This window comes from Diospyros lotus, chromosome 5, assembly GCF_014633365.1.
Source record: "Diospyros lotus cultivar Yz01 chromosome 5, ASM1463336v1, whole genome shotgun sequence".
Lineage (NCBI taxonomy): Eukaryota > Viridiplantae > Streptophyta > Magnoliopsida > Ericales > Ebenaceae > Diospyros > Diospyros lotus.
This window is the reverse complement of record NC_068342.1, coordinates 39762990-39789835: the sequence shown is the minus strand read 5'-3', so window position 1 is coordinate 39789835 and position 26846 is coordinate 39762990. Positions and strand designations below refer to the sequence as shown.

Sequence of the window (26846 nt, the reverse complement as noted above, 5' to 3'; positions counted from 1 at the left end):
TTGCAATGTCCAAAGAAAATGGTCTCGTTGCCTCCAAAGTTGACTTAGGGAATATAGTTATTTTAAGATTTAAATTTTCGTAAAATCTAAAATAATTTAGAAATAGAACACAAGCAGTCTCAACTCGCTGGAGTAGCTCAGTTGGTTAGAGCGTGTGGCTGTTAACCACAAGGTCGAAGGTTCAACCCCTTCCTCTAGCGTCCATTCCTTTATAAGTTATTTTGCTCTCTTCTAAACAATATTTTCACTATAATTTTTTTTTAACTAATCATATAAATATTAATATCAATTTACAACACGGTATGGGTAAGTCCGACTGAAACTGCACAATAGAATAAACAAAAAGAAAGAAAAGAATACGAGAAGAATTAAGAACTCTCAATAAAGAAAACTAAGCAAAAATAAAATGAATTATAACTAAGTGAACATCACATAACTTACATCCTTCAATTTTATGTGCAAAAGATAAAAATGTCTTTCTTATCATTATCTACGAGATACAGTTTACAGAATTTATATTTGTATCCCCATGTCTTCGTAAGTGAATAATTATGTATTTTTCAATATCTATGTTCCATCATTTCACATAATACAGAAAAATCATGCATCTTTGTGTAATAGATATTTTAAAGTCTTTATCAATCATGTCATGCCATCTTATCAATAGTCTCCATGTATCTTATAACTTACATCTATACAATACGTCTAATCATGAACCTGATAAGTTCTAGTCAATTAGATCATCATTGGGTCTTCGTGTCATTTTCATATATTAATTGTATGGGTCTTTTGTAGTGAAAATTTTGTTACCTTCTAAAAATGGCAAAGTCTCTCTTGTGACGAGACAAAACACCCTCCCTACTTAATATGGCAATGGTCTCATTACTTCCCAACTAGCTCGTATCTCAAGTAATCCCTTTCATCAAATAAGAACTCTGCTCGTTGGAGTTGGACCAACAAAGTTGGAGACTCTAGGCAAAAAGATTGTTGAGGTATTTTAAGTATTAATTTTTTTATAAAAAAAATAAATAATACACTTTTTTATACAAAACATTTCATCATTTTATTAAAAGAAAAAATTAAAATTCAATCAACTACAAAATATAATAAAATATTTATAATATTTTTTATATATATTTTAATAAAATAAGATATATATTATAAATTTTAAAAATTTGGGACGTTCCAATTTTTTGAGCCTTATGCCATGGCATATATTGCTATATAGTTGGGCCCAACCCGCTTATTATGAAACTTCACTCAGTCATGATTTCCAAAAATATCATTGGAATACATTTAAAAAAATTATTAAGGGAACAATGTTTGAACTCATGCCCATTTTATTTTAATATAAAATCAATTATACTATTTTACACAAACTCATATTTACACATATATTGTTAAAAAAAACTAAAAACCTAAACATTAACTAATAAGTATATTTTTTTAATTTGTACATGCATAATATGAGACACATTATTATATATATATATAAATGTGTATTTATGTAAATTATATCCCATCATGCAAACAAAACTTTAACTCATAATAAAATATCGTCAAATATATTTTTAAACTTACACGTGCATATCACAATTCGCGGGTAAATCATACTAAAAATCATTAAACTTTAGTGTATTTTTTATTTTGATCACTAAACTTTAATTATTTTCAATGTGATCATAAAAGTTTAAAAATGTAACGCCCCGTAAATGTCAATTTAATTTAATTTTGGGGGTAATTTAAATTAAAAAAAATATTAAAATATCTTGTTGATATTAATAATAATAAGAAGTATATTAAAAGAGGAGTAATAATATATTAATGATAATATTTAACCATAGTTAATATTAAAAGGGGACCATGGCTAATATCTAATTAATATGTAAGGAAATGAGAGGGTTAATTTATAAGTTCTGAAATGTCAATTTGCTGGAATGTCAATGTGCTTGGAATTAATTAATAAGAAGTATAAAGCAAGCAGCAAGCGGCCACTTTAAACCACTTTAATTTTAAGTGATAAGCTGAAGCAAATTAGCATTGAAGGCACAATTAAACCTTTAATTCTCAACATTTGAAGCCAAGCGGCGTCGTTTTCTTAAAGAGGCGGTGGCCTCCAAAGCTGGTCCAAGCAGCTGCCACGCGGCTGCTTCCCATCCATTCCTTTTGCTTATATTTAAGCCCAAATTCGGGCGCATTTAACTGCAACAGAACAGCCAGCAATTGCAGAAAAAATTCCAACGAGCGCGCGAGCAAAAAACCTGGAAGATTTTCGAGAAAAATCAAGATTAAATCAAGTTTAATCAGCGATTTAAATTGCCAGGTATGTAGAGCAGCTAGTAATTAATATTCTGTACGGTCAGAATTTTGTTTTGCGTCCAATTTTATTAATTTTGGCAAATAATTGGGATATTGCAGTTTGTATAATTTTTACTGCTTTTGGACCGAACAAGCCCAAGGATATCTCTGTTAAGGCAAGTTCTTCTTACCTATCTCGTCGTTTCTGTCGTTGGCGATTTATTGGGCCTCCCTTCGTTTGTTTCGGCCATTAATTAATTATGAAGTTTTTAAACGGTTAGTTTAAGATTTAATTTATTAAATGGATCTCGTGGGTTTTATTCGTTGGTTGCCTACGGGGGTTTGTGCCACCCCCTGCCTGTTGGGAATGATGCCGTACTCACCCGGGGCTAGGTTCTTAGCGGTTCGGGTATTAATTGGATTTTTGGTTATTTTCTGGCTGAAGCGGTTGTGCAGTGGGGGCTAGGATCGACGGTTCGGTGACGGAGTGACTGTCGTACGGTCTACCTTAGGCCGCCGGCGAGTCTCTCCTACCCACTGACCGTTGACCGGTGCCAGGCACTGCTAACTTGCTTAGCCGTTATGTGATTATAGCATGCCTACTTATATTTTATTCTCGTTGCATGGCTTGATGTGCACATGGGTACGGGCTGCATGTTGGGATTAACATGATTTGGTTATGCTTGGTCACGGGCATTTTAGCTTGATTATGATGCATCCAGCACGGGCATATGCATCGTGTGTGGCTTACTATATGGGCGGAGCATGGCCTGATGCTTGGATGTATGGGCGCCTGGTATCATGTTGATGCTCACTACGCCATTGCATTTTATGTGCATTGCATGGCTACTGATAGTATTTAGTTCTCGGACGGGAGTACCGTTCCGAGGGAGCCTATGGCTCGGTTGTCGGGAGTACCGTTCCGAGGGAGCCTATGGCTCGGTTGTCGGGAGTACCGACGTGGATACGGGTGACGGGAGTACCGCCCCGGGACAGTGCGCACAGGTTTGTTGAGGATATTGTTGCCTTCCAGGGCAACGGCAGGTTGGTATGGGACTTGGGTGCCAGGTGTCTTGTGTGGGCCCCAAGGACCGGTATGTGCTTTCACTATACTGCACTGTTGTGTTGTAGCGTCTCATGACTTGTGTGTACTTGTGGGGCTGTGTTTGGGATGGTCTCTTCTTTTATTTATAGCCTTTCATTTCTTATAAACTTGCTGAGTCTTGCGACTCACCTTGCTTTCCATCATTCCAGGTAAGGGTAACGCAAAGGCCGAGGGCGAGGATCGTTCCATTTAGCAGCCGACCGCGTTGGTAAGGTGTACAGTTAGCTGCCCCCGTCATCTCTGATGTTTTGCTAGAGTCGCTTTCTTTTATTTTTGACTGTGCCAGGTTGTCATTTGTACCTCCTATTGTTGGCACTGGTGTCTGTATCTTTTTATATATACTCCTTGACCGCTGTCCCAGCGGGGTACCTGCGGACATACATGTATTTCATTTTGCTTCCGCTGTGGCATTTCTTTTATGAATGCATGTCAGGGCATTTTGTCTTGTATTTGTTTATCTTCCCTTACGTAAGCGCTTTCGTTTGGATAAATCGAGTGGTTGGGATATCCGGACGGGGGTGCTTACAAAAAAGTTTTACAATATAATCACATATAAGATTTTCTAACTAATGTGACAAATAATAAAAATTATTGTGCAATAACAATCAATCATAAAGTGCCACGTGTCAATATATAATAATATTATATTAAAATATTATTATATAATATTTTTATTATTTGTCACATCACCCATTTCAGCTATAAAATGGCTAAAAAATTTTATATATGATCACAAAGTAAAATTTTATGATCACATTGAAAATAATTAAAGTTTAGTGGCCAAAATACCCCAAGCGCAATTCGCACTCTTAATTTTATAATATATATAGTCACATTAACTTGCGTGACAGGCCGAACGGCAGGGAAGCACATGACCCTACAAGAAATCATGAGAGAAAATCTTTGTGTGGGCTTTATGTGTAAATGTTATTTAGACATTTAATTATAATTTTTTATAATATTTATGTGATATTAATATAAATATATAATATATTAACATATAAATACTCTCAAAAAAGTTATAATATATATCTTAATTTTTATGTTTATTTTAATTTTAAATGAATAATTGAAGATTTATTAAAGAATACATTGTCATTCTTATTTGGAAGAGTACTTTATGTGTTTTTTTTTTTTTAATTTCTTAAGTTTCATGTCATAAAAACAAAAGTAATGTTACTCTTTTATTTATTTAAATTATATGAGTTTCGGTTGCATAAAACATATATGCAATACTCTTTTTCTCAATTTTATTGTCATTTTTAGACAAAATATATATTTTAATTCTTATATTTATATATATTTTTATTTAAACGCTTGAACTTTTTGTTATTTCAAAAATATCATTAAACTTGTAATTTTGAATCAATTGTGTTACTAGCATTTTTCGAACTATTTTGGGCTATTAACTGGACTGCTATAGATTGGGAACAGTCCAATAATTGGGCCCAACCTCTAGAAGCCCAATGAACCTAAGGCCGAAGACATCTCAGTGAGATCGCATAATTGCTAAAGCGCGAGCTTCAACCACGATAGCAAGCGACCTCCTAGCGATGGCTTTAGCTCGCAAAAAAAACTATAAAGCATGATAACCGGGGATAATGTCCACATGTCTTATTCATGGAAAACCAGGTCCCAAATTGTGTGGAACTTTTTCTCCCAATTTTATGGAGATAATAAGGACACATTGTCCCCCACGATGTGGCCCACAATTTTGAATTTTGTGTAAATTGCGAACACCCCCACACTATAAATAGGGGGCCAAAAACCATTGTAAAAAAAAATAACATAAAAAATACATACTGTTACTTTGTAAAAAATGATCAGAGAGCAGTCGTGGACTAGACATCATTATAGCTGAACCACTTAAAAATTATTGTGTATTGTCTGATTGATTGCGCCATTACTTTCTTCCCCTTGTGCTCGGGATCATTCTATCAGTACGGAGCGACGAATCACAGTTGACCAATTCTAAAAGTAGACAAATTGTATCCCTGAATTTTTTGTTGATTTAATTACATCCATGAATTTATTATTTTTAACAAATTTATTGATAGTAATTGACTCAAAATTACATAATTTATGAGTGTAATTGAAATAACAACAAATTTAAGAATATAATTAATTTAAAATTAAATAATTTAAAAATATATTTAAAATAATAACAAAATAATTTTAAAAAAAAGTACAAATACCTAAACTAAAATGTATATTTCCCGTCATTTTTTTTTTATGGTGTTATGGCAAGAGATGTGGGTTCAAGCATTTATCATAATATATTTGATCATCCTCGTGGATTCACGTGCCTGTTCCTTTCATGGCCTTGTCCTAAACTTGCCAAATGTCACATTTTGATTACACCTTTGAAATGGTGTGTGGAAGGCTTATCCTTCAAGCCTTTAAACGCTACAAGTTAACTACTTTTGAGGGGAAAATAAATATTCATAGGCTTAGATATGTGCGTCATAAAAAAAAAACAAAATAAAAAAAAATCTCCATGCCTATACTTTAATCCTTATATAGTCTTCTAGGTATTTTAGAACCCTTCATCATAAATATATTCTAGAACGTTCTACTAACTACTACCACTCCCATTTCACCTACTACATTTGTGAAAAATAATTTAAAATATAATATAAGATAAAAGGACTATATAAAATTACTTGGAGAAGTTTAGAACGTTATAAAATGCATTGGAATAGTTTTTGCCGTCATTGCCCAACCAACGAGCCAAAATTACATGTCATTTGCATAGAATTAACCGCCAAAAGTTAAGATGGGACACAAAATTACATGGGCATGGGCCCGCGCCCCCCTCACTGCCATGTTGCCTGGCAGTGGGCAACAAAGCTCCTTGCCCTTTTAACTTATTAGTGAAACTTATATTTTTGCCATTCTATTTTTTTTTTTTTAAAGATCATGTTACTTATACATTAAAAATTATACCTTAAACTATATAAATGCATAAATAACTAAAATATCTCTCGTGTCTCATCGCCTTGGCTGAAGGATATTTTTATCATTTTTAACTATATTGTTTAATCCAAGGAGTACAAATAACATTTTCTTTTGTTGTATGACCACTTGAATTTTTTATTATTTCGATTACACTTTTAAATTTATATTTTTGAGTTAATTTAATCTTTGTATTTTGATATTTTCTTGTATGATAAGTTGAACTTTTTATTGTTTCGATTATACCCAATACCTAAATTTTTGAATTAATTTAATTCTTGCACTTTGATGTGAACATAATGTGATGCGTACTTTATCATATAACTTTACATTTTTTTAATATATGAAAGTATATGGGTTAAATTGATTTAAAAATATACGTCTAGAGTTATAATTGAAACAACGAAAATTCGAGTTGTCATTCAAAAAATAGTCAAAGTACAAGATTTAAATTAACTCAAAAATACATGTTCAATGGTGTGTAATAAAAATAATAAAAAGTTAGAATAGCCACAAAAAAATATATATATTACAAAAATAAAAATATGAATTTAGCCGTTATTTTTCGTGGAAGAAAATTGACATTCAAATGTGCTGAGACGATCAATTTCAATTCAACAAATTTTTTTAAAGTAAAAGCTACGCTCTATTTTTGAATTGGATCTCAAGGCTACATAATGTAACTTTTGTTATGGTTGATAATATTAATAATATATGTTTGTACTTTATAATAAAAAGTGACATTAATTTGCATGTGACAAGCAACGTGGAATTGAAAGTGAATGTGCGGGCCTAATTTGTAATTTTGTCGCTGCTCACGTTTTGCACGCCCGTTGTTTTTGTTTGTTTTACAAAGATGCTTTAGGATGCGAAAAGGACATTATTGGAACTTGGAAAATGTTATTTTACTACTATTTTTAATAATACTTATATATTATATAATTATATTAATATGACATAAAATATAATATATTATTAATAATGAGTGATCGATATAGTCAATTGACCGTTCGATCACTATCCTTAATAAAATTAAATAATTTTTTAAAAATATTTTAGTGAGGAAATATTAATGTATTTTTTATAAAATAATAGTCTATGATGTAATTTAGTAAAATTTAAAAGGTTATAATTTATCCATTATTATATGACAGAGATATTTGTCACAACATATTACATATATTAGATTCATATAGGATGTGTTTTAATATTATTTTTGGAGTAAGAGTCGATTTTCGAGAATAAGTGTCGCCCTCGGGGCAATGGCTTTATCCTAATGGAATTATCAATATTTGGGAGAAAGATATTCTCCTCTACGAAAATCGTTTTCTTGAAGAATGATGTTATCTCAGAGATGTCTCGTTCCCATAATTTGCACATGACATTCACTCGATTGAGCTATTCTTTTGGAGATGGGGACAACAAGAGATTCTTTGGGAGGGAGGGAGGGGGGGAGACGAGAAAGCTTAGGTTGGGTGCCACTTGACTTTTAGCCATTGGATAGAATTATGGCTAGAAAACACATAAAGAATTATTGTGTAGTGCCTTGCAGTTGCTTTTTCTCAGATAGTGGAGTTTTTTCTTGTGCAGTCATCCATCTCTCACCCGTTTTAACACTTTGCTCGTTCAAATCTACAATTGTTTATTTGAAAGACTTAAGCTTATTAATCTCTTCCCTTAACGATGGTATAAACTTTTTTTAAGATAACGGTGTGAGTTTTTCTTGAAATAGCAACCCTCCACTCCCTCGTGACTTGCAAATCACATCAATTTTTTTATCTAACTCTACTTGTGCTTTATATTTTTATGTTATAAATTTAATTATCATATTTTAACAATAACATAATAACTGGATTATTATTTATAATCCGGTTAAAAAAGTGAGAAACATTACGTGATTATTTTTTTTTATCCAAGTTTTCTTTATATTAAATAAATATTAAATTAGAAGAATAGGTATTTTGCCTATTGCTTTCAATTAGAAGAGTAGATTAAATTATAAACTTAGTTACTTCATTTGATTGGAATGCGTGGTTTGGTTTGAATATCCTTCGACTAATATCCACTATTTTCTTTTCTTTTCTTTTAAATCGTGCCAAACAATCGGACGAAATTGCACTGTTTAACTGTCCGATGAAATCGGACGACTCCGTTGGACTGTTTAACATTATCTTTTTATTTTTATTTGGTATTTCGTGTGACTCTTTTTGTCCGAAAAGGTCTGGCGATAGCAATTTTTATGTCCTGGAATATCACGTCTGACGCACGAAGCAGGGGATATAACAGCCAAGATCGCCCGGCAAATACTTCAACGTTACGGTACTGTTTGGGGAGCATTCGCAGAGAGAGAGAAAGTGGAAGACCCTCTCTTTACCATTAATTCTTGTTTTTAAACGCCCCAATTTCCATATATTCGCTCGTTCGCAGTTGCTTGTAGATGTGTGGATTAAGGATTCACCATATCGATTGAGGTCACTAGAATTCACTGGTTGATGATTTCAGTGTAATCAGCTGTGATTATAGGAGGTTTTATCCTTGGAATCACTAGAATCTGCCTGTATTATCTGTTTATAGTGATTGGAGATGGGGTTTGGGAGATCAGTAGTTGTGGTGTTTCTAGGGTTTTTGCTGCTGAATCTGAGCGGAGAGGTAATAGGTCGGTTTGTGGTGGAGAAGAACAGCTTGACGGTGACTTCGCCGGATAATATCCTCGGAACTCACGACAGTGCCATTGGCAACTTCGGGATTCCTAAGTACGGGGGGACGATGGCAGGGACGGTGGTGCACCCCAAGGAGAACCGGAAAGGTTGCCGCAGTTTCGACGAATTTGGGGTTTCGTTCAAGCCAAAGTCCGGTGCTATGCCCAATTTCGTTTTACTCGATCGTGGAGGTCAGCTGTTTCTGTTGCTTTAGAGTGGTTTAGTTGGTTACTGTTTTTGATACCTCTTGTTGGCTTTATTGGTTATGGGTGTCTTTTCGTCATTTATTTGATTTGTGTAGTTAATTGGCTGTTGATCGTGGAGGTGCTTATATTTTTTTGACCAATTCGTGTTTAGCTGTTTGTATTGCTCCTCTGAGCATTAATTCGTTATCCTTTGGGGCATTTCTGTTGATTCTTGTATTTCATAGCTGTTTGTCGCTTCTGTTTTTAGTTCTCCACCCCCCCCTTCTCTAATTTTGCTTCCCCTACCCCCAACTTTCTTCATAGCGAAAGTTGAATTGTGACAGTATCCTTTTATTGATTTTTATTGTTTATGGCCGCTCTTTGCATATTTTATCTGATGCTTGAAATGGTTGTTTGGTTTATGAGCTATTTTTTCCCCGAATCTGGTTAATTTTTCTGTTTTCAAGGTTGTTGGAACTTGGAAGGTTTGATTGCTTAGTTGTGAAGGCACCCCTTTTGTCATCTTTAATTGATTTATTGCATTTATTTTTGTGCCTGAGGTTTAGTTGGGGTTTTTGGTTGTGGCCTGTGGGGATGCTCCTCTTGGAATAATAGCCGGGACTCGTTAATTCTGATTGTTTTGTGATCGTAAAATTAGCTGAGATGGTAAAGAACCGTAGTGAATAAAAAGTAAAATATGCCAGTTGTGTTTGTTACATATCATGTCACTTTGTTTTAACTCAAGGTCTGGTGTATAAACCTATGCCTTCTTACTGTCTGATTATATTAACCTGAGATTTCTATCTTCACCTGCCAAGTAGATGGTAATGAATTATGGCCGCATTTTTTCTTTTTCCAGATTGCTTTTTTGCTTTGAAGGTATGGAATGCCCAAAATGCTGGTGCCTCTGCAGTTCTTGTAGCGGATGACGTTGAGGAAGCATTGATAACAATGGACACACCTGAAGAGGATATTTCATCTGCAAAATATATTGAAAACATCACCATACCTTCTGCATTGATTGAAAAAAGTTTTGGTGAAAAGTTAAAGAAGGCAATCAGTGAAGGGGAAATGGTTAATGTGAATCTTGATTGGAGAGAAGCGGTTCCACACCCAGATGATCGTGTTGAGTATGAGTTATGGACCAACAGCAATGATGAGTGTGGTTTTAAATGTGATATGCTGATGGATTTTGTGAAAAGTTTTAAGGGTGCCGCTCAGATTCTTGAGAAAGGTGGCTATACACAATTCACTCCCCATTACATAACTTGGTATTGTCCCCATGCATTCACGATAAGCAAACAGTGCAAGTCCCAATGTATAAACCATGGAAGATACTGTGCTCCTGATCCAGAACAGGATTTTAGCAGAGGTTATGAAGGGAAAGATGTAGTTCTTGAAAACTTAAGACAGCTTTGTGTATTCAGAGTGGCCAACGAGACCAATAAGCCGTGGATCTGGTGGGATTATGTGACTGATTTTCAAATTAGGTGTCCCATGAAAGAGAAAAAATACAACAAGGAATGTGCTGACAGTGTTATCAGATCTCTAGGTGAATAATTTATCATCTAGTCCTCTGATTCTAAGTATGCCAGTGGCCTTTGATGAATTATATCATAATTTTCATGTTTCAACTGGACAGGACTTGACCTCAAAAAGGTTGATAAGTGTATGGGAGACTCAGATGCGGATGCTGAGAATCCTGTTCTGAAAGAAGAGCAAGATGCTCAGGTAAGAGTTTATAGTTTATATAGTTTTGTTAAACATATGAAAATATGGATTCAGCAACTTTGCAAACCCTTTGAAGTTGGTGATGCCGTTTCATCTTGGAACCGACTATTAGTATATTCTGATGTAGATTGGGAAAGGATCACGGGGAGATGTAACAATATTGCCTACCCTTGTTGTTAATAACCGGCAATACCGAGGTTTGTTTGTGAACTTATATTTCTTCAATTAAAAAGGAAATTTGTCTTGTTTTCCGAAATTATGTGACTGCAGGGAAGTTGGAGAAAGGTGCTGTCCTGAAGGCCATCTGTGCAGGTTTTGAGGAAACTACCGAGCCATCTGTTTGTTTGAGTGGTGGTAAATTGCTAATTCCTTTTTTAAGCTGAATATTGGTTTTAGTCTGGTATTAATATTTTCAGTGACAAGGTGAATTTTTGGAATGGAAATGTCTTCATTGCAGACATAGAGACAAATGAATGTTTGGATTACAATGGCGGTTGCTGGCAAGATAAAGCAGCTAACATTACTGCGTGCAGGGTACCTTTTTCAACTATGAGTGATTGAATGTACACCCGTTAATTTTTTCACTACTGAGTTCTAACTGTGGCATATATGTAACTAGGATACTTTTCGTGGGAGGGTTTGTGAATGCCCACTGGTTGATGGTGTGCAGTACAAGGGAGATGGTTACAACAATTGTCAAGGTAAACAACAAATGCTTATCATACATCTGAATATACATCTATGGACACAATGCTACTAAGTATGGCCATACTCACTATAACTTATTGAACAATGTCTATTCATTTTCTGATATACCCACAATTGCTATGACTTGGTAGTTTCTAACAAATATTTTTTTAGCAAAAGAGAGGAAAATAAGAAAAGAAAAGGAAATCCCTAGTATATATTACGAACTAAATGGTGTTGTATCCTATGATTGTTGAATGTTTTAAGCTTGTGGAGTTAAGTAGGATAGCAAAAGCTTGAAGATCATATCTAGTATGATTGTCAGGGCTTGAAGTTGTAAAACAACTCTTATCTAGCTCCATCTTATTTTTTTATCAATTCTAATAAGTAGAAGCATAGTCCAAGTGACAAATATTTCTGGAAGTAGATATTACAGCATTGAAGTTATGCATAAATCTTTGCATTTTAATGCCTATATTATCTAATAAAGGACATCCTCAGTGCATAGGGCTCACTGCTTTGCAAGGGTCAATGGAGGGTTGTTTTTGAATCCTCCTTATTCTGGCTTTGTTTTTGCTAAGGGGCTATTTCCACAATTCGAAACTATAATTGACTAGTCACAAAGGAGCAATTATTGTTGCTACCAGGGCTTGCATTCTCTAAACTATCTAAATCTACAATTAAAAATATGAAACATATATAAAGATGTGAAATTTAATAAAAAAAAATTTAAAAAGGGAAAATTACCAAAACATCACTGAACTTTGACCTGATTATCAATTTTATAACAAACTTAAAATGCATCAATTATATATTTGGAACTTTCAAATGTGTCTTGATCTCATAACATTGTCAAATAAAACTAACGAAGTTGAAGTTTGGTTGACTGAGTGTTTTGCTTGGTTGACCAAACTTTTCCAAAGGCAATTTTACTTGTTTTTTAAAATTAGTTTCTTATTTATTTACGCTTATGTACATACATATACGTACACACACACATACAATAAATCATTGAAATTCCACAACCAGGATATGGATGAAGCAATTCTATCATTAACCCAACTGAAGGGACTGATTTCCATGATTCAATAGCCCAGAAAATGAATAGCTGCATTTAAACCCATATACTTCTTTTTAAAGCCCCTCCAGGAAACTTGGTCAGAAATAATAATTCAAGCATTACTTCCCATTACTTCCGCATTCCATCCAATACCCTATCAGCCCAAAAGAGAAAGAGAGAGAATAGAAAAACATGAACTTCAACAAGCCGCTGAGAGTTGTCATAGTAAGACAAGAAGACCCAATAAAATTCTATGAGACCACAATAATAGCCTCTGTTTTATTATTTATCATTTTTCAAGATTCCTAAAATATCATCTGGTTAAGACACAAAATGATTTATATGTCCAACAATTCAAAGAAGAATCAATTGTAATTACAACTAGACAGATCACTGGATGTAAGCCTCATTTAAAACTAAAAGCTTGCTATTCTTTTTGTTTTGCATTCCAGCTAAATATACCAGTGCTTATTATTTTGGAATACCATTTCTTTTTAATTTCGTTCATCAAAACTTTTAACATTGTTTTGAGTTGAAAATGTATTGGTTATGGCATAAAACACATAAAATTTACATTTACAGCAAGTGGACCTGGGCGTTGCAAGATCAATAATGGAGGCTGTTGGCATGACACTCGTGATGGACGCACCTACTCTGCTTGCTTGGTTTGACAATCATTTTACAGTTCCTTTCTTTTACCATTTTCCTCATTTATTATATGTTAAAGTTTTGATTCTGAATTTTGTGGTCAAACAGGATAATGGGGACATTAAATGCATGTGCCCTCCTGGGTTCAAAGGTGATGGCGTTAAAAGTTGTGAAGGTAAGAGCCTATAGTTATTTGCTACCTTGGACATCACTGCATGAAGCCATGTTATTGACAGGGGTTTCCAGTACCCTGACTTTTTTCATCTGGCTGGAGTTCTTTGTCAAATTTGGGTCATGCAGAACACACAGATGAAGCTTGTGAAGCTTATAAGAGAAAAATTGCAGTTTAGTTATCATTATCGGACACCCCCTCTCATTTATGAGGGCTTTTCAGTTCATGCTATTTGTTCTGCTACTGTTGCCTGTAGAAATTTAGATATTTTGAAGGCATGGGGACATTGGGGCTTAAGTCATTGCATATATCTATTTGGTCACAAAAGAACTGGGCATCCTAAAAGGTCATGTTAGAAGAGATAAAGCAGTTATATTTTACATGCTGGCAGGGGACAGTGAGTTTTCAAAGGTAGAGGGGTTAGGTGGAAAGGTTGAAAGAGGAATTTATCAAGCTAGCTAAAATTGAAAACAAAAATATTAATTTAAAGTTGCTTTGGCTTACAAAAGGGGGACGGGATATATATATATATATATTAAAGGGTAACTTATCAAAAAAATGTTGAACTTTCAGCTTAGTTTCAATTTTAAAACAAACTTTTAATTTTTTGAATTCATACAAAACTTATTTTTTTGTTCCAATTGTGGAATGGAGCCACCAACTGCTAATTTCCACGTTAAAATTTTGATGTGGCACTGTGGAAGTGTTGACTGGATGATGAGGTGGCAACTAATTGCCGCGTCATCACCCTCTTCTATCTGTCTTCCTAGACAGCAGCAATGTTAATTACATAATGGGTGGTGAGTTTTCCCAAGGGAGATAAATTAGGGCAAAAGAGATGCTGCCATTAAAGTTTTTAGGGAGGGCTAGGGACAGAGGAATGGTGGTGGAAGGCTCAGTGCTGCAGGTGAAGATTTTGGGCCACAGGAGTGTTGGTGGGTTTGTGAGCTAGTGTGGGTGGATCTCGGTATGGAGGCAATGAAGTACGGCGTTCTGGTTATAACGATGCCAGTTCAGCTTGATCAGCCATTGAATACCAGTCTATTAGAGGAGATTGGCATAAAAATATTATTTCATTTTTACCAGATGAGCTTAAATATATTCAGTTTTATTTTTCTTCTGGTTATACTATAATTCCTCTTTCAACCTCTTATCAGTAAAATATTATTTTGAAGTTACAACTTTCTCACATACTCCAACAAAGAGTACTGTTAGAATATAAAAGGGGAATTACAAGGATTTAAATGTCATGCTGAGAAGAACGAGTGAGAGTTCTAGTGGTGTTTGGAGGTAAAAGAGTTAGATAATGGAAGGCTTGTGGGCTTCTTGGGAACTGGGTTTAGCTAGCTTGTTTCTTTGTTGGTTGCTCACATTTAGAGAACCATCTCCTATTCATAGCTACTGGATCACCAACATTGCTCCCACCACAACTGATTTATGGCTCATCTATTTGCTTCTTTTTCATTCTAGAACATTGCTCTGTCGTTTATCTTCTATTTACTTCTAGAGATTTTTTCCTCACTTGCAAGCTGATGTTTGTAGTATCTCCATTATCTTCTCGAATGAGCATCACTTCCGTTAAAAACTTATCTTAATCATATCTTTAATAGGCACCACCTTGAACTAATTAAGAATTACCTCATTTTGAATCATAGTTGTCAAAGGCTCAAGGCTTGTTGAGGTGCAAGGCATAGGCGTGAGCCTTTTGGATGTGAGGTGCACATTTATAAGATAGCTAATAATAGGGTGTTTATATTGTTTTCTCAAATTTCTTTTAATTTTTCCCTAGTTGTTATTGCTTAGATTTTAGCAAGTCCATCAAAAAATGAAAACAAAAAATTTGTGACATAGGTGCAACAGGTGCATGCCTTTCTCCTTAGGGTAAAGCAAGCGTCTTATAGCATAGGTGTGTGCCTCATAGAGACCTCTACGGTAAAATCCTCATCTCAGTTATGCTTATAATGTACATGTTGCTGCATAACATGCCCAACATTTCATGCTTTACAATAAAGTTGGTCATAGCTGTTCGGCGAAATTTTCCTTCTGGCTTTATAGGGATTTTACCATGGTAAAAAATGTTTGAAGAGGTCTTCTCTAAGGAAAAAAAAAATATATTTTGTTAGTTGTTATGTTAACATGCTCAAGCACTCTGTTTTAGCTTCTTTTATGCCATGCCATTTCCTTTCTTGTTAGCTTTTTCCTTTTTTTGTGTGTTTTCATGGGGTGGGGGAGGAGAGGGTTAAAAAAGGCTGATGCTAAATGGATCTGTATTCCATTTTCTTGTTCTTTTATTTACTTATTCTCAGATGCAACTTTTGTAATGAACAATAATCACAACCTGCATATAAACTTTTTTAATGAATTCTCTCTTTCATTTGAATTCATCTGCAGAAAGTTTCTCTGATCATTCTAGTCTTATGCTAGTAGCTTCTGGCTTATGACAGCCTCTAAGAAATCAAAAGTCATGTGGTTTGACAGTTTGAGCTGATGAACATTCATGGTGTTCATATGATTGCCATGATATTTTTTGTTGTTTTCTTGGAGTAAATACTGATAAAAGCTGAAGATTTGATTGGCACCTTTTAATAGAAAATTAATAACATGGATGAAAAAGCTTTAGGCAATATTTCTTGATTTGACATATAACTCATTTTTAATTTTCACACATCCCTGCAAATCACTCATCCGAACTACTTGGATAATATATTGACTGACATGACCGTTTTATGTTTCCTGTTCTTACTGCAAAGATATCGACGAATGCAAAGAGAGGAAAGTCTGCCAGTGTCCTGAATGCAGCTGCAAGGACACCTGGGGTAGCTATGAGTGCACTTGCAGTGGTGGCCTTCTGTATATGAGGGACCATGATACTTGCATAAGTGAGTTCCTCAACTAAAATTTTGTGTCTGTACATGTATTTTAAGCATTCAAATTCTTTGTTTGATTCCCAAATGGTCATCTGCAGGTAAAACGGCAACTGAAGAGAGATCTGCATGGGCAGTTATTTGGGTCATTTTGATAGGTTTGGCTGTGGCTGCTGGTGGAGCATACATGGTTTACAAATATAGATTGAGGGTAAGTTGGTTTAAAGTCTCTCTCTCTCTCTCAGAGTATGAACGAAACTTGTTTGCACTCTTTTCCAATTCTTTGTTCTTAAGTGGGTAACTAGTATTGTGGTTTTGTCTATATTACAATAATAATGAAAAATTTACTTATGCAGCTCCACCCCCCCCCCCCCCCCCCCCCCCCAAAAAAAAAAAAAAAAAAAAAAAAACTTCCCTTTTCTTCGTTAACAATAATGTTTCATATTACTTTAGATCATGAGATCCCCTAAATGAGTGCTCTACTTTCTTGGTCTTAAACCACAAATTTTGATATTAATCTGTAAAACTTACTTTTAGCTTCCATATTTGCTGGTGAGAGAGAACATTACAGGGGTTTGAAAATTGATACTAGGGTCAAAAAGGAGAAAAAGTTTTCTATGTTGCCTGATCTACAAGCATTAAAGTTGCAAGAAGCTATGAAAAAACAGAGACAAATATCAATCTCTGTTAGCTACCATCTTGTTAGTTCTTTCTTGGATTTGGATGTCAGTGAAGGTCTTGAGGTTGGGAGCAAATTTCTAATCTCTGAATTTCGAAACAGAGTTCTCACTTTTTTCTTGTTTTCTGCAGTCATATATGGATTCGGAGATCAGAGCCATAATGGCGCAGTACATGCCTTTGGACAGCCAAGTGGAGGTTCCAAATCACGTCAGCGACAGTCGGGCATAGGAGATGGTGGCATCGTAATTTTTTCCAAAAGGGCACAAGCGATACCAGAAGTCCTACACACACATCAACACTTAGCCATGGTTTTGAGGGTTGACCTAAGATGTCTTTGTAACCTATGCTGTACAATAAGAAACCGCAAAGAAAGCCAAAAACATCTCCTTGTGTTTATTTGGAATGTGGCATACATGATGAGTTGAAGTAGGTTTGGTTTTGGAGGAGATCCAGATTAATTGTTTCAGATGATCTTTGTTTGCTTCTAGTGGTGGAAAATCTTCCTCCATTGTAAGTTGAAACTGAAGTCAGGTCTTGATGTTAGGAGAATATACATTATATATTTGCACATTGAGCTAAGCTTGCATCACAATTGCAGATTTTATTAAGTCTTGGCATCAGTCCAATTGCAGAAACTTGCATGATCATATTATGCAGCTGATAAATGAGGTCTAGCTCTTCCTTTTGTGTATGACCTCATTAGGATCATGAGCCCAGTTCAAATCTAGTGGGATTACCATTTGAAATTCATATCCTTAAACATGACCTGCCATATGAGGTCTAATAAGATGACTATAGTTTGCCTGGGAAACACTAATTGGGGAAACACTTGTAATAAATGTTTAATTTAGTCAATTTTTGAAAGTAGGTGACATGTTATTGAGGAAACGTGCTTTTGAACAATTTATTGGTTTTTGTGTTTCTTATAAACAAAATAAAAAGAGAGTTGGTAATTCATTCCTCTTATACGTGGTGGGATTGGATTTTGTTTAGATCTCGACTTTAATATTTTATATATTGTCTCATTGAGAAAAATATATTGTTTCATTGAGAAAAATGAAAAAAAAAAATTGAATAAGCATCAGATAAGAATTTATATAAATAATTTAATATGGTGAGATAAATATTAATACATTTATATTATGGACTCCATGTATAAATAAAATTTTAGTTCTTAAGATTATACCCTAATGTATTGGTATAAATAAAGAGGATATTTTGGTGTTACGAAGTCATGCCAATAATGTAAATTATCAAAATATATTTTATAAAAAATAAAGATAAAATTTAATGGCTGAGATTTGATCCATAATCTTATATAAAGTATTTAATTTTATTACTTTGTTAACTTTAATCTTCATCAAAATTTTATCTTAAGAAAATATAAAAATTACACTACAACTATCAATTGTCACATAATAAATTTTTATTTAAAATATTTTTTTATTTTACAAGTGTACAGCATCGGCCACACTTCTATATTATATAACCAAATATCTATTTTGTGTTAATCAAAATTAAAATTTATTTTACTAATACTGTGAGAATAATTCTTAATATATTTTTCAACGTTTCATTTAAATTTTGGAACAAATGTCAAAAATAATTTTTTTAACATTTTTAAGAACCTTTATCGACATTCTAGAAACACCAAAAACATTTTTGTTCATTGTCGTGGTTGCACATAGAAAAGGTGCACGATATAAATTATATATATATATATCCAACTCAAACTATCATTGTTATTATTATTGTTAGGAAAAAAAAATGTGTTTTAAAGTAAGATATTTTAGATACCAGAAGAAAAACAATAGACTTGATTTATATAAGAGTTTGTATAAGATCTATAATGTGACAAATCTCGAATTGGATTTACACAATGAGTTTAATGTATTATTCAGACAATTAATTTTCATTCATAAGATAAATATATATGTATATATATAGGTGCTTATTAAAGACCATAACAAAATGGTAATGGCTTTATATACTATGCAATTTGCCTAAATTAGATTGTCAACAAATAACTCAACTCCACCATTCATCTTCATTGATCCTCACTTTGGTGTTGTGATCTTCAGATCAAGCCCAATGTCCATTCCATTGTAAGCAATGGGAGCATACATCCACAAGTCATCAGAGCTTAGAAGCTGCAATTAATTGGGCATAGAGAGAAATTTTGGATCAAAATGAATTCTTTCCCAAGTTATGAATTAGATTGTATAGAAAAGGAAATGAGAAATTGATACAATATGAAACGAAACAGGAGATAATATTTTTTAAAAAAGTAAGAAATAGAAATGCAAGGAAACATGTAAATAAAAAAAATATAAGAATATTTTTGTAAATATAAATTTTAATATAGAAAATTACAAAAAATGGTTATTCAATAAAAAAATAAACATAAATTTCATAATACATTCAAACAAATATAAACATAAATTTCATCATTCATTTTCGTAGACGGAAAATGCGTTTTCAAATCGGAAATGCGTTTATGATATTTTCTTAATATTACGAAATGGCTTGAAATGTTTTCAAAATTATAAAAATGGTTCGAAAACATTTTTTTGATTTTTTTTTTATGTTTCAGAAATGAAAACGTTTTCAAAATGTTGAAACGGTGACTAGATATGTTTCCATACATCATACATTATGAGTGTTCCATTGGAAGTGGGAAGGATTTCAGCCTTTTTGTTACCTTGATTTGGAGCTGCAAAAATTTCACGTACTGCACTGCCTCTTCAAGCATTGTGCTGATATCAACCTGTGATTAGAGCCAAGAATTTGGGTTTCAGGAGGCCCCATTTTGGACTTGACCCAAGAACCATTTTAAGAAAATTTGGAGGAATTTTCCCACCTTTGTTCCATTGGGGACAAGGTTCTGCAAGATCCTCAATCTCTCATTGATCCTCTCCCTTCTTTTCTGCAACAAGAAGATGGAATAAATGAATGAATGAATTATCAGCTGATGGATTCATTCAGGCCTTTTTGATGCCATGTTTGATCGGTTGCTATTATGTACATGGTTGGTTTACAAACTTGCTTACCCTAGCATAGAGGCTCTGGGGATCAGTGGCTGAACCTCTATTGGCTCTTCTTTTGCCACTCAAGTTGAGAGCTGCAGCTGCAGCCCCTTTTGGGCTTGAACTTGAAGTCACTCCCCCATTCAGCTCCTGGCATGAATTTGCCCCATCCTCTGAGCTGCAGCTGCTCCTGCTCGACGAAGCCTGCCTGTTAGGCTCCCCATTGTTCCCCTCGTCGATGCTGCTGCTGCGCTTCTGGTTCTTCTTCGCCTTCACGTTCCTCCTCCTCTCGACCTACATTGCCAAACTCTGGTCAGAAACCGCAACACACATCCATTTTTCAATACAGAACTTGTTATGTATACATGCAACTCACATGTCCTGGAACCCGGGATCTCTTGCTCGAGTTCTCAGGCAGGATGCTGATTCTATCTTCTGCCCGGGGACTCTTCTTCCTGTCGAGGACCGGCTCAGGCAGGTTCCTACCGGATTCCTCCATGCTGCCACTGCTCATTTCTTGGTTCAAGTACTCATCTCCCTCTGCTACCAAACTGTTAGTATAGGCCTCAACCTGTGAGCCAGTGTTTTGTTCTCCCCCGGTACAAAAATCTATCGACATAGAGTCACCATTCGTAGCGTGGAATTGATGAAACTCGCGCCAACAGTAGCTTTCGTGATTGGAACCGGGAAACAGAAAGCTACTTGCAGCACTATAACTGCTAAAACAGAACATGTTAGCATCAGTGTTGGATGGAGAAGAATGCATTATTAGATCACTGTCCATCCCGGCCTGATTCATCATCATACTCGACTCATGGCCGGGGAAGCCTGCAAACTCGTTCGAGTTGGAGCAGCTGCCGAGGAACTGCTCGAAGAATTCAGCCTCCTCAGAGCAGTACATTCCATTAAGACCACTCCATTCTCCCTCAGCCTCCATCTGATTCATCCCCTCTCTCTCTCTTTCGAGTGTTTAACTAATTCTGTGTAAAGGAAGCTCGATTTAGCTCGATGCTTGGTCCCAAATGGCAGATGAACTGACATATTTATACCCTCCTCCACCTCTGTAGAATGTCAGGCTGGACTAATCTGATTTCTTTAACAGATCCACTTCTATTTAAAAAAAAGAAAAAAGAAAAAAAAAAGCCCCCAATTCTCTTATCCTAGAGTACAACTCATCGGAGAAGGGGGAATGATGGATTAAACTAGAGCAGGCTTTGAGTGGCATAAATGGCCTTGAGTGAACACGACAACAATGATTGGATCATTCTAAAAATCATTGAGAAGTGACTCCAGTTGGCGAGAGAGAGAGAGTGAGATTTGGTATGATTCAACCATAGAACGTGGGGGTGCTTAAAATATGAGAAGAAAGATCAATAATTGAGCTGAAAATATGAGGCCCCAATAGGGCTGGGAGATCATGGGGAGGGGTCGGACATTCCCAAAACCTTCTTGTACCAGACACCAGATCTTCCAACTTGGATTTTCTGTCTGTTCAAATGCTCTAAAACCTTAACAGATGATATGACGTTTCTTCAATTCCAATATCCCTTTTTCATTGGGCTGTTATTATTATTATTGCCATTGTTTCATCACATTGGTAAGCTTAACAACCTAGCCCCATGTTAAGAATTGGATCCTTCCCAACATGACTCACCAGGTGAATCAGCTCATACAGCTTGCACACATGCATCCTGCAGAACTATGGACCAGAACTTATAAATCTCTCTCTCTTTGAATGTGAGTGTCATGTCGATCGAAGTGGCTTCTACTTCTACTAGAAATAAGATGCATGAAATCGGTTAAGATAGTTTAGTGAGGAGAAAACTAATCGAATCGAGGTTAATACGAGAAGAGATAATGGAATGAAATAAGCATTTAGCAAGTGAGATAGAGAAGGATCCAGAAAAAACTTGGTGGAAGCCATTTAGATAACATATTAGTTACATGGATTTTACAGAAAATAATGTCATAAATAAAAATGATTAACGAGTTAAAATTCATCTAACCTACCCCATGTAATAGAATAAAAACTTGTATATGTCTTTATTATTATGACTGATTTATTAGAAGATTGGACGATGCTATGAGGTACACAATCTTTTTTTTTTTTTTTAGGGGAGGGTAAAGCAAGGCAGAGGTGGAATGACTAGTATAGTAACTATATTTGATATGACCATCAAAGTTCTCTATCACTAAAAAATGTTTGATTTGAGCCACAACTATTATAAAAAAGATAGCCCATCACCCTAACTCTATCAATATATACAGTGATGGTTACATATCTTACAATGCGATCAGGGTTTATTTCTGATAAATAAATTTCATGTTGGAAAAAATTCAATCCTATGACTTAAGGAAGCGAGAGACACCTTACTCCACCCTTGGTGGTGAGTAGGCAAGCTTTTAATGTCATATTTAAATATCACCTAATTAACTTCTTAAACATAATTTTAATGTACGTAAATTTATAATTTATATCATACTTGAATATTTTTTTATTAACTTTTTTTGGATCTTTGTATAATTTCATTTATCCTCCTCTTAAAAGTCATATTTAGTCTTTTTTTTCTCATATAATTAAATAATTTTGATCGCATTTCATATATTTTATCTTTTAACAGAGTTACTTCAATTTTATTACAAAGAAAAATATTAAAAGAAAGACAAATAAAAAAGCCCTATTGAAAATGGTACTAGAACCTTAATAAGAATGTTCCCCTCAACATAATCATGAATGCTAGCACATCTTGCCAGGTTATAGTTGATTTTGGGAAGAAGCTTTCAACTACAAAAAACCCATTAAGAAGAAGAAGAAGAAGATGATGATGGTGATGATGATGATGTTACAATTAAGATGCCTAATTTATGATTTGTTCTTGCAGTGCCACCTATTCATTCAAAGGGGCAAGCCAAAATGCAATGCTGCTGTGGCAAAGGGGCAAGATTCTGAGGCATTGAGATTCGAGAGCCCTTTATTTGTGGATTCCATTTGCTTATTCAGTCCCCCTAGTCTTCATTATTATTGGCAACTGCCCTTATTATTATTCTAAGCCAATCTTCTTCTTCCTTGTTCTCCATGTCTTTAGCATTATCATGGCTGTCTACAGTGTGGCCAGTCAGTCAGTGCACCGATTTATTCTAATCAATTAATGCAGCCCTTCCATAATTTACATACTAATGGCATACTTCAATACACAATTAACCTTCAATTTAAGGTTCTGATCATTTCAATAATATCGCATCGAGTTGAGTTTCACTCATATTTGATAGGAGATGTTATATAAATTTCAATTCACTAATTATCTCTATCTATTATGATGTATATCTTGTTTAAGATTAAAATCTCGTTAATTTTCTTAATTTTAGTTTGGTAAAACTATAATGATGTATATCATGTTTAAAAATTTTGCAATTTTTTTAGTATGATCATGAGCTTGCCTAATGTACATTTAAAAGAATAGTGACTGCAAGTTTTATTGTGAACTTGTATTATCTAAATTTTTTCTAGTGAAAAGGGAATAGGTTTTGAAAATATAAATTACATGTGGTTTCAATTTAACATTTAAAATATTTTAGTCTTTTTTGTTTGTAGAAAAATATTTAAATGGGTTTATGCTATTATTTTAATATTTTTTTCTTTCAGTAAATGAACTTATCTCATTCGATATCTAATGAGAGATTCGAGACTCGTAAAATTCAAAATCGAAACTTTAAATTCATCAATATTATCACCTATTATTATACCACATATTTGATGATTATATTCTTATTAATATTACTATTACATTTAAACAAAATCGAGTCTTTTGTATATCGAGTTTTAAATAGAATTTTTCTTAAGAATAAAAACCCCAATCTAAATTATTCATTACAAAATAATTTTGAATGGTTTATGTAATGTGGGTGTATTTTTAAATTATTAAATAAAATAAAAAATTAAAATAATGACTTGTTTTTTTTTATGTGTTTTTGGAACAAAAACAGAATAATTACAACTCTTGCCAGGATGTATTTATTTAAAAAATAAAATAAATCTAATTAGTAATTACGGTATAAAATAAAACGATAAATTGAAACCCTAGATTTTCCCGCCAAAAAAATATCAGCGGGATTTCCTCCCAATCGCTATCGATACAACTATATGCCCCCTTTCGACGAAGAAGAATCAATGCCGCTTCATCCCACAAGCCCCCGAGATTCCGCCGAAGTTCGCGATTCATCTCCCTTGTCGAGATAAAAGAACCATCAATCACCACGGTTCATCGTGAGTCTCCCGCATTCTTGATATAAAATTCTATGTATGTTCACGCGTATACAGATGGTTAGGTTGTATGAATGAGAAGAAGTTTGAGCCGCCCAATGCACGACTGGTTTATCGATCCAGTCCTAAAATAAAACTGTCCACGCTTCTATGAACAAAAGGAAGAGAATAAAATCTCGAGAATTTGCTAGAAATAGCGGGCTATAATAAAAGTCTTGATTACGTTCCACGTGAAGAAATTTATATTCATGGCCGGCCCTGCACGTTTTCATGGGTTTTTCTTTTACCAACCAATTGCAACCCCTCAGGGGCTACAGAGGCCAGCATGGCAGGCTTTCAACTATACAACTGACTTTTCTAAGATAATATTATCTTTTAGTACGTGTCTATATGAGTTTGCGTGTAAGTGTTGTTGTGATTTGAGCAAAATAACGATAACAATGACAGTGAAATTTGTAATTTCCTAGTTTTACTGTCACCATTTGTGTGTTTAATGAACCTTTTTTTTTTTTTTGTAATTGTTAGTTATTGCAATGTCAATATTTGGGTTTATTATTACCGTACAATCTTAATTGTTTGTGGATCTCTAAGCAAGAGATTTATTAGTTTTGTATTCTGATGCCTTGGGCTATTATTATTATTATTTTTTTTTTTTATAGAAAATTGATTCTGCTAATCATTCCATTTTAGAATCTGACCCCCCATAGTTACTGCATATTTGTTTGGGTGTAAATGCAAGAATGATGTTTTTGTTCTGTGAAACTTATGTGCTACTAAAATAAAAAGATTACATATGCATAAGCGGAGGTTTAGTTCAATGATTGGTACAGAATGTTCTGTTGATCCAAGTTGAGCTGTAGTTTGTGACTGTAAGGTTGTAGTTTCTTGGACTCTATGGTATCAGTATCTTATTCATCTACATAAAGGACTGTGCTAATTATTGTAGACCTACATAAGTTGAAGTTATCTGAAACCAAGCATAATATTGTTTGATACTGCTCCATATAGATCTTACATGTAACTGTCATTCAGAAATGATCTCTTAATGTATCTGGCTCTACTTATTAGCCAGTTTAGTAGTTGAGGTTTTAGATCAACAGACATGGTTATGAGTTTTTTGTTTTAAAATGACATTCAGCCACACAGGTAAATCTTCAGGGAGCTCTGTAACTGTATTGCTGACAATAGTGATATGGAAATTTACTCGGCAATGCCATACAAAAGTTCTAAAATTCTTCTTTCATTCATCTTTTCTCTTCTTGATGGTGATTTTCTAACAGAGTTATGCTTGGCAATTGTTCTAGTAGTCTTGCCTAGGAGAACCTTTTCCTGAAGCCATAAGAATCTAGATCCCTGTGATACGGGTACCAAACAAACTCGATATCAACAGCCTGGCCTCCATGACCTTGGTGGTTCTTTGGTCCATTTGGTGTAATTCCCTCTGTTCCTTGGTTGAATCATTTGACCAATGGTTTGTTCATCTTGATATTGCCCAGATGTGCAGATTGCATCATGATACCCATGACCTTGATCCCTAGACAAGTGTCACAATATCAATGTGATGGTAATAATCTCACGTGCATACTTTTCTTTGGAATGGTAGATGGTGACCTATTCTTCAATCCAGCAAATGATATGCATGTGACATGAATGTTCCTGTAATAACCAAAGTACTTTTCTCAAGATAAGAATTGGATGCCATGTATGGGCTAGTTAAATCTTCACCAATTTTTGGATAATGTTATTTTGAACCATGTAGTTATTTGGTTATGCTTTTAGCATTTAATTTACAAATAACTTCTTTGGAGTGGGAGTAGAATTTCATCTCTTTTATAGTAATCTAAGTAGTCAGAAAGCATAACCACAAATATTTTTGTTAATCATTTTAGTCTGAGGGAAATTTATCAACTTTGGAGGGTATTAAAATCTTCAATCACCAAATTATGGGGAACAAACAGCATCAGATATACCTGCATATAGGAGAATGTTATTGAACTATACACTATGCATTTCTTAGTTTTGGATATTTTTTTGACTATCAATAATTCATCTGTTCTACGTAGTGAGAAAGGCCTTTCTTGGATGTCTAATATCAATTTCCCGTACCTATCTAATATAGAAAGAGCTAAATCTGTTAATAAGATCAAAAGTACAATATAAATTGACAACTTTAATAGCAAAAGATGATGCTTATAATTAGTGCTGTTGGTACTTAGAGAGCGAATCTTGGTTATCAGGGATGTTACACTAGATAATCATGTGAAAGGGGAGAAAATGTAAAGTTAATTTTACCTTTCAGGAATATGACTCTAGGAAGTCATGTGTAATGAGGAAAAAGATATAACGTTTGGATATTATCCATTGAATAAAATAAAATCTAAGCAAATGTTAGATCAAAAAGCTTACCAAAATCATGGAACAAAATTTTGTTTCATGTCTATCGAAATGGTCGAGAGATTCCCATTTGTAGGAAA

General features: G+C 34.3%; 2 protein-coding genes and 1 non-coding gene across 3 annotated transcripts; 2 read left to right on the top strand and 1 right to left on the bottom strand.

Moving 5' to 3' along the window:
- Window positions 1-126: 126 nt before the first annotated feature.
- On the top strand, window positions 127-200 carry TRNAN-GUU (transfer RNA asparagine (anticodon GUU)). The gene has a single exon. It is a non-coding gene; the product is annotated as a tRNA-Asn (tRNA).
- Window positions 201-8630: 8430 nt separating this feature from the next.
- On the top strand, window positions 8631-17693 carry LOC127801897 (vacuolar-sorting receptor 3-like). The gene is made up of 12 exons (XM_052337405.1): window positions 8631-9248; window positions 10102-10794; window positions 10885-10973; window positions 11101-11170; window positions 11244-11327; window positions 11431-11507; window positions 11593-11674; window positions 13303-13385; window positions 13477-13543; window positions 16291-16419; window positions 16506-16615; window positions 17215-17693. The coding sequence occupies exons 1-12, from the start codon at window positions 8942-8944 to the stop codon at window positions 17311-17313; spliced, it is 1890 nt and encodes a 629-aa protein (XP_052193365.1). The 5' UTR covers window positions 8631-8941; the 3' UTR covers window positions 17314-17693.
- Window positions 17694-19136: 1443 nt separating this feature from the next.
- On the bottom strand, window positions 19137-21080 carry LOC127802694 (transcription factor bHLH84-like). The gene is made up of 5 exons (XM_052338652.1): window positions 20488-21080; window positions 20136-20405; window positions 19946-20011; window positions 19787-19852; window positions 19137-19235 (listed from the first exon to the last, which is right to left on the bottom strand). The coding sequence occupies exons 1-5, from the start codon at window positions 21055-21057 to the stop codon at window positions 19143-19145; spliced, it is 1065 nt and encodes a 354-aa protein (XP_052194612.1). The 5' UTR covers window positions 21058-21080; the 3' UTR covers window positions 19137-19142.
- Window positions 21081-26846: the final 5766 nt, after the last annotated feature.

What these genes read in the sequence shown, in the direction of transcription:
- LOC127801897 (XM_052337405.1), top strand. Translation starts at nt 8,942, where the DNA reads ATGGGGTTTGGGAGATCAGTAGTTGTGGTGTTTCTAGGGTTTTTGCTG. An exon ending in CAGTGTTATCAGATCTCTAG is followed by an intron (nt 10,795 to 10,884) that starts GTGAATAATTTA and finishes TCAACTGGACAG; the next exon opens with GACTTGACCTCAAAAAGGTT. An exon ending in TGGTTACAACAATTGTCAAG is followed by an intron (nt 11,675 to 13,302) that starts GTAAACAACAAA and finishes TTACATTTACAG; the next exon opens with CAAGTGGACCTGGGCGTTGC.
- LOC127802694 (XM_052338652.1), bottom strand. Translation starts at nt 21,057, where the DNA reads ATGAATCAGATGGAGGCTGAGGGAGAATGGAGTGGTCTTAATGGAATG. An exon ending in GATCCCGGGTTCCAGGACAT is followed by an intron (nt 20,406 to 20,487) that starts GTGAGTTGCATG and finishes TTGGCAATGTAG; the next exon opens with GTCGAGAGGAGGAGGAACGT. An exon ending in TTGTCCCCAATGGAACAAAG is followed by an intron (nt 19,853 to 19,945) that starts GTGGGAAAATTC and finishes CTCTAATCACAG; the next exon opens with GTTGATATCAGCACAATGCT.